Here is a 15,178-nt window from a genome sequence, read left to right as displayed (position 1 = left end):
CCTTCATAGTTCCTAGGGCCCAGGCACTGAGTTTGGAGGTCCTGCCCTACTTTCTTTAAAAAATACTAAAGTGAACCGAAATCATACACTGAATATAATTTATATGTAACTGTATAGAAGTTGACTTGCATTTAATTAATTGACATTTTAGGGTTTTCAGACATTTAATTAAAACATTTATTTATTAAAAAGGCATTTTAAAAAATGACTATCCTGTTATGAATGAGAACAATTACCACAAACCAACTCAAATCTATAATTCTATGTTGGAACTGTCCTCTAGCCTCAAACTCCAGAGAGTGGTGAATTCAAATTTCAAAGGAGTAGAACGAAGTTTATGAAAACTGTCACTGTTAAAATGAAATTTTGCAATAAGGAAAGGTTAGATTATTTTTCCCTACAATAGAGTCCATCACTCTTTCTTGAGAATGTTCTCAGTTTGCCTAAACTTCCTTGTATGAATAATTTGGAAATAATACTAATTGTCACTAGTATTATTAGAAACAGTATGGGAGAAACAGTATGGTGGTGTGAAAAAAGCAATATATTAGAAAACTAAAGATCTAGGTCCTAGTTCTAGTTTTGCTAAATTTGTTAGTTATGTGACATTAGACAAATCACTTGGGTTTTCTCCTTTATAATTAGAGATAGATTTTCTTGACTGTTTTCCAGGAATAACAAAAACCAGATGAGCAAGTAACTGAAAATATAGTAATAACATATATGCTATCAGTTATTATGTACTGAGAAAAATAACAGTAAGTTATATAAGAGGGAACCATGAAGTCTAAAACTCATGTTCTAGTTCCTGTTTTGTCTCTAAACAGTTGGGCCAATTTAGACAATGTTCAATCAACCAAACATTCCAGGGTCCTTTCCTCATCTGAAAAGAGGAAGAATGGGACTAGAAGTTCTGTAAGTCTGTTCCAACTTTACAATTCTACAGCATTTAAAAATGAACCAATTATTATAGGTTTAAATCAATGCCTATTATTATAGGACAACTTTTCTTCAATGAGTAACATTCCAATGAAATAAAAATAAAATTTAAAATGATATTACACCAAAGAGGCTATTGAAAAGTTATTCTAAAACTTGTAGTTGAAACTACCATTTAACTTCTATTTTCACTCCTATAAGGCTAAGAACTTAAAGCTCTTTCCATAATTTGATACCCAAATCGTCTAACAAACTCACTCAAGTGTTTTGCCACCTAATTAATTACCAATAAAACCACTCTAGACTGCACAAGGGCTGAGACTATATTTTCTGTCTCCCATAATTTGTTAGCACAGTGCCAGGTACTATAGGTAAAATAATTTTTATTACTTAATAAGAGACAAAGAGAGTTAAACTAAATTTACATTTAGAGACTTAGCAAGTATTTTCTACTAAGTTCAAGGCCTAATGGTTAAGCACTAGGAAATACACCAAGCTCTTTCCTGTTCCACTTTTGCTTTCTCCCTTAAATTTATAATTCAGCTAGATAATCAAAACCAGGGAAAACTGACATACCTGTGAGTATTTCTTTCTAAGGCTAATTGAGTCTTGAATGGGCACAATTCTGATAGCAGAGGGATAAATGTTGTTGGAAAGGAATGAACACTGGAATGTGAGAAACAAGCTTGAGGAAAAGTAGGTAGAAAAACCACATTGATTTTGTGTAGAGGAATAATGAAGATAACACTAGAAATAAAAAATCAGGACTACTAGCATAATAACCACTTGGGTGCATGGCAGGAATCAGAGCTTTCTGAAGAACCCTCTCTTTCTTAAGACCTGGTGGCTGGGTCTAGTCAGTCATATTTATTGAGTGATTATTATACACGACACAGTAGGTTTAGACAATAACAAACATTTGGAAAAACTGGGTCTTGGTTTAGGCTCGCTCAGGACTTAGTTATGTGACTATCTGGCAATTGTCTGATACAGCGGTTCTAAATCTTTTTTGGATCAGAGTCTCCTTCCTCCTGCCCCTCTAAACACACAGATAACACAGAATTTTGGGAGTCGAATCTTTAAATGTAACATGAGGGAATGTATCCCAAGGCTTTAAAACCTAGTTTATACAATTATCATGTAAAGAAAATGAAAAACAACTTTGTTGCTCTTTAGTATTACTATACTTCTGGTTCATCATAAGGTATAATATAATAGGCAGCAGTAAGTAAAAACTTTGCTTTAATCCTAAGTACGTAATTCAATTTTTAATGAAAAAAAGTTGTAATTTTCTGCTTTAAAAAATGAAACGCACACCAAAATAAGCTAACTACATTCTAATTTGTTGTTTCAATAAAATTTCTTGGTTTGTAACTAACAGTCATCTTGCCAATGTTACTATTTGTACAAGCCTTCCACAGAGCAGGAATTGTGCAAGGGCATATGCATAAGTCACTGCCATATCATTGGACCATAAACTGCACATATGAATTCCTTTCTTTCAACACACTGGCTTTTAAATACTATTTCTTTATGAATATTTTGTGCAACCTCAACATTAAATCACTAATAAATCAAGATGCTTTCAAGAATATGGTGTCTTTCTTTTCCCTCTCTAATCCATCTTTACTAAAGGAGGAAAAACAGCAATATACATAGATAGGCAGAAACACTATTCTAAATGGGGCTATCACAAAGGGAATTCTTCCCCCCTGGGTCAGCCCCAGGGAACTACCTGAAAGCAGTCCCCCATCCCCCAATACCATAAATTATGCAATCAAATTTTCCACATTTAGACACATCAAGGGGGTCAGCTCATCCAAAGTGCAATGGACAAACTGTGCCCTGGGAAAACCACCTTTGTGGCTATGTGCCTATAATGCTAGGTAAGAATTCAGACAGAATTTTTGAGGCTTTAAGCCTCAGGATAGTCCCTTAGTAGAATTATGAATTTATAATTCTCATTAGGTAAGTGCCAGTGTTAGAGGATTAACTCAATACACAGCAATTAAGAATATATCTGCCCCCGTTGCTTGAGTCCAGGATTTCGTGACTAGCCTGGCTAACATGGTGAAACCCCGTCTCTACAAAAACTACAAAAATTAGCCAGGTGTGGTGGTGCGCATCTGTGGTCTCAGCTACTCAGGAGGCTCGGCGACAGAGTGAGACACTGTCTCAAAAAAAGAATGTATCTGTCTCTATTTAATTCCCTTGTACTCTCTAACAACAGATTCCAAATAATCTGAGTAGTAATCTGAAATTCTAAGTGCCTACTGGAAATCTTTAACCAAGTATACCACAAACCTCAATCAACATTTAAAAACCCACAAAGAAAGGAATAAAAAAGGGCATCCCTCTCCAAGTTGCTTCTCTTCCCACCATGACAATTCATTGACATACCTAGGAAACTCGTATCTTTAATCATTCTGTTCCCTCACTCTCCACATATAATCTGCCGCCAAGTCAAGAGAACCCGTTAAATCTTATTTCTGTTTCCAATTGCCTTGTTTCAGTTCCTATCACCTCTCACTGGAAATAACACAGTGATTCCTTAAAGGATCTCTTTTCTTGACCTCTCTTCCATTTGTTGTGGTAGAGAGAACAGAGGCTTAGAATCAGAAAGACCTTGATTCCAATTCTAGTGCTGCCATTTATTAGCAGGGTGACAATCACTAAATTTCTCTGAGCCTTAATTGCCTTATCCATAAAACAATACCTGCTCCTCCTTATGTATGCTGGGGAGAGTTGGTGGAGTGGTAGAGGAAAATACTATACTACCATCACTGAAATCTAGATGCATAACCAGAAATTGGCTTTGGATCAGAACCAGAAATTTGGCTACTAATATTTGATGTCCAAAGGTTTATCAAAATATAAAACAAGGTGAATATTAAACCTAGAAAGCTGGTTATATTTAGGGTTCAGACCTCCAGAATTTCGTCATCAACTTGTTAGGGAACTAATGGCATGCAGAATACTTATCAAGTTGCCCCTTGGCTGCAAGGGCAGGATATTCCAGGGAAAACTGACTCACAGGAAAGAGCTTATCCTAAAATCTGTCAACATTTCATTTATTTTGTCATTTTTACTTGTTATAAAAGAGTAAATAAAATATAACATATATACTATTCTTAAACAAACCACAAAACTCAAGTTCTTTTCTTTAGTAGAAAAGTTTTCTGAAAGGGGATAGAAGTTAGACTTAAGTTTTGCTTCCCAAAAGGCACTAACAATTCCATGAGGTTTAGAAAAAATTTTGCCTGAGAACATAAATACCAGAAGCCTAATGCAGAACTTTACCTAGTTGATTGCAATGAAGACTGAAATAGGCTGTGAAGGCTATAAACTCAAAAGCATATAAAAAACCTGACAGTGTCTCAATCTAACAACAGTTCCAACTCTGACACATTCTTTAGAAAAAACAAGTGTTAAGACAAGGAATGACAAATTCTTTAAATTAGTTTAGACATTCAATCTTTTCAAGAGTACAGTAAAACCATAATATTCTTATATGTTTATTTCAATGTTTCAGCAGGCAACTCTAAAAGGGCAAAAAAACTTTCTAAGCAATGATTGGAATGCAAACATTCACTGAAAGCAAAACTCCTGCACATTAATCTTTATATATACACACAGAGATATATGATATAAACTTTTAAAGGAACAGTTAATAAATGATAAAATTGTATCACCATTTTGTAACATATAATGAATAGATGGCAGCATGATTATCAACGACTGCTAACATCATGAAAATGGAAATAACTGTGTGTACCGCCAGCCCCACCACCCTAAAAAAAATCTGAATGTGATCAAGCTTCTAGATTCAACTGTCAATTTACAGGAAATGTGAAGGACCAAACAACACATTAAACTACATGTAAAGATGCACTCAGCAAAATTCATACCATGGGAAACAAAACAGAGATAACAACTGGTTTCTTCAACAGTTGTTGAAGAACTGCAAGGAGGAAGAAAAGAAAGAAAAAGAGGGCAAGGCAAGAGATGAAGAGAGAACCTACAGGTTAAAAGAAAATACATTAAATCATTAGTAACAATCCACTAGGCTTTCTTTCAGTTATTTTCAATAATTCTGACACTCCCTAAATCTTTCTTCAGTATAAACATTTGCCTTCTAGATAACATCACGAAATAATTCCTCCAGTTTGTTATAATACCTTGGATCAGCATTTATAACAAAGTATTTAAATGACTAATCCTTAATCAGCAATAAAGCTTATTTCTATGTCTCCATAAACATATTTAGAAAAACTGGCCAAGCACAGTAGCTCATGCCTGTAATCCCAGCATTCTGGGAGGTCGAGGCAGGAGGACTGATTGCATGAACCCTAGAATTCAAGACCATCCTTGGCATTCCCGCGAAACCCCATCTCTACAAAAAATACAAAAATTAGCCGGGGATGGAGGTGCATGCCTGTAGTCTCAGCTACTTGGGAGGATCACTTGAGCCCAGGAAGTCAAGTCTGCAGTGAACTGAGATCACACCACTGCACTACAGCCTGGGCAACAGAGTGATGCCTTGTCTCAAAAAACAAAACAAAACAACGTATTTAGAAAACTAAATGTTGAGAAATGGTCAAGTCACAGGAAAAACGCTGGACTTTATTTTAGGGAAGGGCAGTGGAGAGGAAAGAAATCAATACGTGGTAGACCATTTTATTAGCATAGAATGTGTTACCTATAACTTAGCTCTTTCACATGTTTTGATATGTTATTTAAAAGTATATTTACAGAAAAAAGTATACTTACTTAGACAATTATAAATTTGCCAGCTGCATGTGTACTCAACGACAGAGCTACATGTTGTGGGAATCTGAGGAACTTTTCTTGTTCTCCTTTATTTTATTCTTTGGCTAGTTCATACAACTTGTAATAATAATAAAAGAAACAACAGTGCCATTGGCTGGGTGTGGTGGCTCACCTGAGGTCAGGAGTTTGAGACCAGCCTGGCCAACACAGTGAAGCCCGTCTCTACTAAAAATATAAAAATTAGCTGGGCGTGCTGGTGGGCGCCTGTAATCCCAGCTGCTTGGGAGGCTGAGACAGGAGAACTGTTTAAACCCAGGAGACAGAGGTTGCAGTGAGCTGACACAGTGCCACTGCACTCCAGCCTGGGTGACAGAGTGAGACTCCGTCTTGAAAACAAACAAACAGTGCCATTACAGGTAAAAAACAAAAAAGTAGGGGAAACATATTATGCTTTTTTGAATTTTGTGGCATAAAACATTTTCAGGGAAAAAGCTGAGAAAGAAAACAATTTTCTTTCCCAAACATACTTTTGTTCTTCATACCTCCATATTCTAAGCTACTGCTATTTGTAGCTTTTAACTCTTATCAGTTTAGTATATAGTGAATACATATAACTTACCACAAGGAAAAGCAAAAAACAAAACCACACAGACTGTGCCATAAATGTTACAAATTCAGTGAAAGAGAATTTATTTGTTGTCATCTTCCTGGACTTCAGAAAACTAAAAATTAGTATACTTTTAGGCAAGCTTTTGGTACATTTCCAAAAAGACTAATACTTTTCAGGTGCTGCTAAAATGGGCGAGGGAGGGAATTTTAAAGATGTAAGAGTCGTCACAAGCCTTATTCAAAGAAATTGCTGTGTCACCATAATAAATAGAGCTCTTAAAAATCTCAGATTGCATTCCTGGACCTACAGACATCTGTAATATTCAAAGTTGCAGCATTATTAGCACACTTGTTTTCATTTCTAATCAGCAAACTAAGAAAAGTCTTGCAGTATGAGTGAGCTGCCATCAACTTACTGCTATTTATTGAGAACTTTATTGGTATTTCTTTGATTTTTATAATAATCAACATAAATGTACTTTGATTCTCAAAAAGTTTTAATCACTTCTGATATTTAGACAAGTATTCTAATGATAAAAGTCTATTTCTAATAGCTGATTACTGTGATTACTGAGGACATGCAGAGTTGAGCATATCTACTCCAAAAGATATTTGGGTTATGATCATCAACTATAATTCCAGGTATAGCAGTCTTTTGATTAAAGGACAACACCATTTTATGACATCAGGTTGTATTCTAGAGTTTCGATGACAAAAAAAATCTTATTCTTTTGTTCTGGCAATAACCTGGCAAAAATTGTCTAGATCAACTTTTACACAGGAATCCAGTAAAAAACTTAACCAGGGGAGGGCTTAAAGAAGAAGGTGCTGTATTGTGGTAAGACAGCACTGTGGCATCTTAAACTGTCTGCCTACCACACCCCTACTCCTAGACTAGCTGTGACAGTAGAGATGGCAGCCTGTCACACTCCTGGTATAGGCTGCTAATGTCAGAGGAAGCAACACAGACTTCATATACATATGAGATGGGATCAAGAACCTAAGTAGAAGTCAATTGTGGAAAGGAATGAAAACATGATCCCAAAGAAGGATAGGATGGATGAAAAGAAAGACATTTTGAGAAGACAGTGAAGGAAGCTTGTTTTTGATTTGTCAAAGTCTTTCATTAAAATAACAGGCAGTCAGAAGAGAATGAAGGAGTCTAACGAGAACAGATTAAGTTTGAAATAGCTATTCTTATAGTTTCAGCTCTTTCACTGATCTTGTCAAAGAGAATGAACATGAGAGGAATGAATAAAAAGAAAGCTGAGAAATATTTGAACTCCACTGTAGGTCCTGTTGAAGTAAGCTAGTCTTAGCTCTACCATATCTGTACTATAGTTACCAATATACTTGTTTGCATCCTCCATAAAATTATAAATTACATGAGGACAGAAAATGTTTACCTTATTCATTAATATATCTCCATGAGCATATGGCACTTAGTAAATACTTCACAAATGAATACGTAGCAGATACAATCCCTGTAATGTTAAACATTCCTTAATGGTTACTGTTTAATAGGTATTATGACTGAGAGGTAAAAAAGTGTTCTTGGCTGATATTTAAGCTGTCTTCCTAGACCTATAAAGAATATTAGACTGCCCTTTTCGGTTAAAGACAGAATCTGCTCAATAAATTAAAAAGACATCAGGGAGAAAATTCAATTGTCTTAGAAAAAAATGTGCCAATTAGGTTTTTTTGGTTATTACTGGATTAGAGGCTGAGTCTGACCTTGAAGTTACTTTAGTAAGAGTTACTTTATCTGAAGCTTTTGGGAAAGGAAATATTCTACACAAATGAAGCTTCCAGATATTAAAAACTTCACTCTACCATTAAGAATCATACTTTTATATTTATTATTTGGATAGAAATATTTAATAAATTCATTTCACATTTATTTGCTGAATGAACATGATCTAGCCTTTTCTTAAGTACACAGAAGTCATCACTGTGCTATCCATCATTATGCCACATAAAATGTTGTCAAAGGGCGTGGGGTGCGGTGGCTCATGCCCGTAATTCCAGCACTTTGGGAGGCTGAGGCAGGCGATCACTTGAGGTCAAGAGTTCAAGACCATCCTGGTCAACACGGCACAACCCCGTCTCTGCTAAAAATACAAAAATTAGCCAGGTGTGGTGGCAGGCGCCTGTAATCCCAGCTACTTGGGAGGCTGAGGCAGGAGAATTGCTTGAACCTGGGAGGCAGAGGTTGCAGTGAGCTGAGATTGTGCCACTGCACTCCAGCCTGGGTGACAGAGCAAGGCTCTGTCTCAAAAAACAAAACAAAAACAAACACAAAAAAAGGTACAAGTCTCTACTTTAGTAGACCTACATGTTTATATATTTAAATTCTTGTTTTTTGTTGTTGTTGTTGTTGCTGTTTCAGTTGACCCTATTTGCTATTATCAAAGTGCTTGTCCACCTTTTAACTTGTTACTCAAATCTGGAGTAGGCAGGGAAACATGTTTATTAAAATTGTCTCACATGAATTTATCACTCAACATTCTTTCGTACCATCTACATCTACCACCATGTACAAATGTTATTTTCACTAAAGAAGGGGGAGAGGCAAAGTTTTGTGTGTGTGTATATGTCTGTGTGTGTGTGTGCGTGTATGTGTGTAAAGAGTAAAAAGATATGGAGTGGGGACTTAGAGGCTACTTTCTACTTAAAGTGCTTAGGGTTTTAGAGCACAGGTTTAGTTATTTGCTGAGACTCAACTATCCTTTTATATAATTATTTATTTATTATTATTTTGCTTTTTTCTTGATTCTCAGCTATGCTTCCCATAACTTGAGATTGCCAAATAAGTAGCTGTTCTAACTAGTTATGTTCCTTAGCCATTAAACAGACTGAAAAAAAGCAAAAATAAAAAAAATCAGAGTACCAATCTTACTTTTTATAAGTTGAGGCAAAAAATGAGTGAATGTGAGTGAAAGGATTAATACAGGCAAAATATAACAATGACTGCATTTTTATAATATACTTAATATTAAAAAAATTTTATAAACAAATCAATAAAGGCTTATTTCATACAAGTCTTTTCACTGGATATAAAATGGTGCTGCTATTTTCAATCTGACATTACTTGTTTTGCAGATCCCTACCTGCCTTCATAAGCACAGATGTCAAAGTGTAACTCACAACTAAGCAGTATTTAAAAATATTTTCTTTTCCTTTTTTTTTTTTTTAATCTTGGAGACAAGATCTCATTCTGTCACCCCAAGCTGGAGGGCAGTGGTGTGATCTCGGCTCACTGCAGCCTCGACCTCCCCCAGGTTCATGCAATCCTCCTGCCTCAGGTCTCCCCTGACCCCCAACCCTCAACCCTCAACCCCTCCGCCGCCGCCCAGTAGCTGGGACTACGGGTGTGAACCACCACCCCTGGCTAATTTGTGTGGTTTTTTTTTGTAGAGATGGGGTTTTGCCATGTTGCCCAAGCTGGTCTCTTCTAGACTCAAGCAATCCACCTGTCTTGGTCTACCAAAGTGCTGGGATTACAGGCATGAGCCACCGCACCTTGCCTTAAAATATTTTCATATTCCTGAATAGAAATTCTGGTACATTAAAAAACATCTGATTTCTCTTGAATATTATTTCATCTAGAATTCTTCACAAGTATTTTTTCTAATATAGTAAATTTTGAGTTTTTAAAAAAGCAGCAAATTCTGAATAAACTCTGAAGTGCTCAGTAGAGCTAAAATGAACTAAGTATTTTCCAATAACATTCAACATGAGCAAAGGAATACAAATTTGAAACAAGAAAAGGGCACAAATGTCATCACTGATTTATAAGTAAGTAATTTTAAAATATGCATCTATAATGATCTTTTAAAAGGAAACCTTGAGAATGCTGAGGTTCTAATACTAAGCTAGTCTTATAGTTACAGAAAACTTAAATAGCATAACTATTAAGATTTAAACACCAATTTTCTGAAGTAAGGCAAAAACTTATTTTCATTACTTGTATTTTCTCCAACGTAAAATCTATGGGGAAAAAAAGCTGTGAACCACTCCTAAACCCAGAGATCATCTGTTTAAAAATAAGCAGTAAAAAAGTTTCTGCTAAAACCTATGTATACATGTAGAATTCAGGCCTTTCTGTGCTCTTCTATATAAGGTTGCAACCAGAGCAAATTAATGGTGTTCCACAGCAAAGGCACAAAAGCTAGATAAGAATCTTGTTTCACTGCTAGAAATCAGAACTGTAGAAATCACTATAGGCTTTTAAAAGGGCAGAATCTTCAAAGAATGAAACCTCTAAAATAGCTAGATTATATCTTATTTTTTCTCAAATGTGAAAAACAGCTCAGGCGTAACCCCAAACAAAACTATCTGAAGCTAAAATGATCAAGTTTATTACAGACCCCCAAATATTAAAGAGAACTCTTAAAAATATAACTTGAATAAGGGCCATGAACTGGTTCGACACGCTTAACAGTGGTTTTATGAATTACAATGAATGCTGCTACTCTCTAAAAATGAATGTATCAAAGAGGAAATAACCTCCTTGGCATGCTTGCAGCTATACAACGTATTTGTTTCACTGCTTTCAACCGCCTGTGCTGGAGGCTCAGAATAAGTCAATGGGAGGAGGATTTCAGTCACAGCAGCAAGCAAGTCTAGTGAACAGATAAGATGACATGCTCGGCAAAATAACAACGAAACCAGAGGTAAGCATTTAATAAACACATATGGAATTAATCTAAAGGTTTTTTTTTTTAATCTTCAAGAATTCTGCTATCATAATCTTTCATTTCTATTCAGCGGTTTAAAAATCAAAATGAAAAATTTACTAATGCTAAAGGAGAGTTTTTAAAAACGTGATTTGTACATTTGATGAACAAATAAATGGTCTAATCTTCCTTTTGGTTTCCCTTTCTTCTCAAGGCAACTGGGAAGGTTAAAAAAATAAACACTACTTAAAACAAAAAAAGAACTGGTTTGAATTTGGCAAATTTAGTGATTAAATTTAGAACACAATTGTTGCAAAGACATACCATGAGAGATGAAATTACTAAAAACAATTATTTGGATCCTAGTAATACCTTTTTTTTCCTTCTCTCAAACTAAAGGAAATCTAAAATGACATTTATATCAGTACTCACAAACCTGATAAGACAAAGCTAATTACATATAAGGATCCCTAGCTGGTAAAACATTTATTTAGACCCTTGTTGGGCTTTGAGTGTTTCTAGGTGGGTGGCCAGCGCATACTAAAAGTTCTATTCTGAACTATTGTGTTTCGACTTTTCTATTCTTCTGTAAGTAAAGGTAAAAAGACATTCAAGGGTCAGGAAACACCTAACTTTTTATTATAACCATTGAAAACATTAATGTGTCTTCTGTTTCATTAACTGAGCAACATCAGAAATACAGTATATTTGGAGAATTGGCTGCATTGTCACAAATGCACAACAGACTTACTAAGAAGGGAAGGGCTATGAAGTTCAAGTGTTTTTACCACTTTCAGAAATGAATAAAATAATGCAGTCTATGTATTTTGTATCTAGGGGGAACTCTCTGGCATGCAAGTTCAAACACGACTCTACAACTACGGCAGAAAAAGAGAGAGAAACTAAAAAAATATATATATCCTATTTTTTTCACAGCTATCAGTTTCTTTCACTGAGCTTTCCTAAATTTAAGCCTCTAGAAAATAATAAATACTTGGATATCTTACCTACAAACATGGACAGATGTGTGTATGCGCTCATTTTAGAGAACTTGAATTTTTTTTTTTAAAGGAAGGTGTCAACTTTGGCTTTTGAGTGTTTGGCATGGGTACAATGCCTTAAAAAAACAGATGAGCAGCTTAGCTACTAACCATGCTGACCACTGTTCGGAACGGGATTGAATCACAGAAAAACAGCAAATGGCTCTCTCTTACAGAGTGTCTGAACTTCAAAGCACAATTCCTGAGCACATTTTGCAGAGCACCTTTGTTCACGTTATCTCTTCTAACTGGTCTGGATTACAGACAGAATCAATACCAGAGGAAATGAAACAGATTGTTGAGGAACAGGGAAATAAACTGCACTGGGCAGCTCTTCTGATACTCATGGTGATAATACCCACAATTGGTGGAAATACCCTTGTTATTCTGGCTGTTTCGCTGGAGAAAAAGCTGCAGTATGCTACTAATTACTTTCTAATGTCCTTGGCGGTGGCTGATTTGCTGGTTGGATTGTTTGTGATGCCAATTGCCCTCTTGACAATAATGTTTGGTAAGTATTTCACTTTGTTTGTGCCATCAAACCACAGAACTATGATATACTATTAGAGAATGGACACTCATTTCATCTTTACTTTTCTTGAAATAAAAGATGAACTTGGACTATTTAAAGATACGGCAAGTAAACAGTCCCTTGTTTTATATCATTCTCTATGGTTGATCATCAGTTTTAAAGAGCAAAAAATATTTTTTGTAAACTATTTTTCTCCCTCCTAAGCTATCTAATAAAATCATTTAGAAAGTCATTCAAGTTAGTGATATTTATAGATTCTGAATATATTATCTATAAATTATAGTAAATAGGCCTATACTTTAACTTTTCTACACTGATACTTTTGTTCCTCAAAGCAATAACTAGGACACTTCCGGGACAGATATGCACTGGGTTAACGATAAGGTCTTTGAATTACTAAATCCCAATTTAAATCGCTAAACCCCAGTTTAAAATTGGAACTGTCCAAAAATTCTTATTATAGCTCTTAATAGTTTGTATATTATAAACTTGAACACAATTCCTACATATGTGTCATGTTAAGAAAAATTATGTTTAGTTGCTGAAGGAAATGGTTTGGCTCAGAGTGTCCAAAGAGATGATCTATCGATTCAATTTTTTAATGATATATGGGCATCTGTGTTCCTGATAGGCCTCTAAGTTGGTTAAGTGGATTAAAACCTAGTTATTGCGATAATAAAAGGTATAGTTTGACACTGAAATCTTAGTTTGCTATAATAAAAAAATAGATATAAGTAGCTCCAGATTTCTGCATATCATCTCTAGTTATAAAATTTGGATAAACACAAATAATTCTGCTGATGAATTATGAGGGCTCCTAGACCCTTGGAATCAGCATTAAAAGGATATTTAACTTATTCAGTGCTTGGTATAAACTGATATTCCATTCATAAACTGCCTAAGCAAAATGATTACTTGTGGCAGATATAGTTTCTTAGAATTATATTTACTTATATGAAGATAAAAATATTTTAAGTTACAGTAGTAAAATTTATTAAACTAGAATCCATATTAGAAGGTAAAAACCCCCTGCTATTCCAACTATTATACCCAGGTTTTATACATTACAATTTTATAAGTAATAACAGAAAGATATCTAAAACTATTATGAGATAGTAACAGGTTTACACCTTCCATTTTAAATCAACATTTACCTGGGCTTTAAAATAAATCAAGAAAATTATGTGGCAGGACAAGCAGTAATGAGTAAAGTTCTACTGCTTTAATTAGACTTTCTAATAATTAACAGTCTTTCTATCTCCCTGTTTTATAAATTTGTAATCTTTTAAGTAATCTAATGCTGCATGAAACCATGAAAAATAATTAAGAAATCTTACTATAATAGAGAACATAACCCTAATTCTGAATAAAGCTTAAAAGAAAGTATTATGTAGAAATATATATGCATATTTGATAAATACTGTACAGGCATATGATTCTAGCTCTCATCTCCATGTGCATAATAGTAGCTTAAGATGTAAAATCATACTCTTCAAACTGTGCTTTGCTAGGCATACAGAAAATGTCAAAATGCTTATTTCAGACTACCATAAAATTTAATACGTCATTCAATACATGAAATCGAAAGAATTATGCAGAAGTGAATTTTAGCTTTAAAATCTTTGAGTCCATAAATATCAAACATCTATTACATGCAAAGTACCATGGTAGATACTTAAATTATCAGCTAAATAGTTAAGGACTCTTAAAAGGCAAAGTACCATAGAATTAAAGTGAGCTAACAAACAAAATACAAAAACAGGTAACAAAGATAATTCCATGTATTCTATAGAAAAATAGGTATCCAGCAGCTGAAAACTTTAAGTGTATATTTAAAATGCTGGTACCCAACATATCCTTAGCAATACAAGTTAGCAGAAAACCCAACATATGTTAACATAAAATATGTGAAATGTCTTCATATTTATGTCTTAAATAATTGATAAGACATTTTAATAGTATTTCATTCTTGCAAATGTTTGTTAACTTTAAATTTATTTTTATTTATTTATTTTAATAGAGATGGAGTCTGGCAATGTTGCCTGGGCTAGCCTCAAACTCCTGGGTTCAAGTGATCCTCTGGCTTCAGCCTCTTAAGTAGCTAGGATTACAGGCACATTCTACCATGCCTGGCTCATGTTTGTTAATTTCTAATTACAAAATAAAACGTTTTATAGCCCCAAACACTTTTACTATCAGAAACAAGCTGTATAGTGGGGTTTGTAGATTTTTAAAAAATGAACAAATCTGTGAACCACTATCTAATACATTATTGCATTATTTAAAGCATAATTCAATTTCTATGAAAAAATGTAGGAAAAAAACACATGTTGCCCTCTAACAAACTTCAAAGGATGAATTCATAAATTGGGAACTGCATGTATTACAAATGGAAACCTGACTTCAAATACTAAGATATTTTTATAACCTTTTGCAAGTTAACAAACACAAAGATTTTTCTAAACTAATGCATTTATAAGAACTTCTGATAACTTTAAAAGGCAGAATTAGACTTTACACTCTTATTGTAGTGTTAATCTTCAGGACTTCTAACGTTTGTACAAACAAGCGTTCTTGGTTCTATGATAAAAGATTAACTATCACTATGA

The 15,178-nt window shown here is 34.5% G+C and overlaps 2 protein-coding genes across 7 annotated transcripts in view; one reads left to right on the top strand and one right to left on the bottom strand.

Annotated features, from left to right (window-relative positions):
• The window catches only part of PSMD1 (proteasome 26S subunit, non-ATPase 1), a 115,482-nt gene that overhangs the window by 36,454 nt on the left and 63,850 nt on the right, over positions 1–15,178 (bottom strand). The window lies entirely within an intron of this gene.
• HTR2B (5-hydroxytryptamine receptor 2B) overlaps positions 7,011–15,178 on the top strand; it is a 28,267-nt gene continuing 20,099 nt past the window's right edge. The window contains exons 1-3 of one of the 5 annotated variants that reach the window (XM_001144172.6): positions 7,011–7,156; positions 10,847–10,994; positions 11,835–12,548. In XM_001144172.6, the coding sequence (XP_001144172.1) occupies positions 12,197–12,548 (352 nt within the window). In that variant the 5' untranslated portion in view covers positions 7,011–7,156; positions 10,847–10,994; positions 11,835–12,196. Of the gene's footprint in view, positions 7,623–10,846; positions 10,995–11,834; positions 12,549–15,178 lie in introns of those variants that run through there. The other 4 variants (XR_010149913.1, XM_063790848.1, XM_063790849.1 and 1 more) reach the window with 4 other exon arrangements.

The sequence above is a fragment of the Pan troglodytes genome, chromosome 13 (assembly GCF_028858775.2).
Source record: "Pan troglodytes isolate AG18354 chromosome 13, NHGRI_mPanTro3-v2.0_pri, whole genome shotgun sequence".
NCBI lineage: Eukaryota > Metazoa > Chordata > Mammalia > Primates > Hominidae > Pan > Pan troglodytes.
Note: the sequence above shows the minus strand (reverse complement) of the source record. Positions and strands in the feature narration are given on the sequence as shown.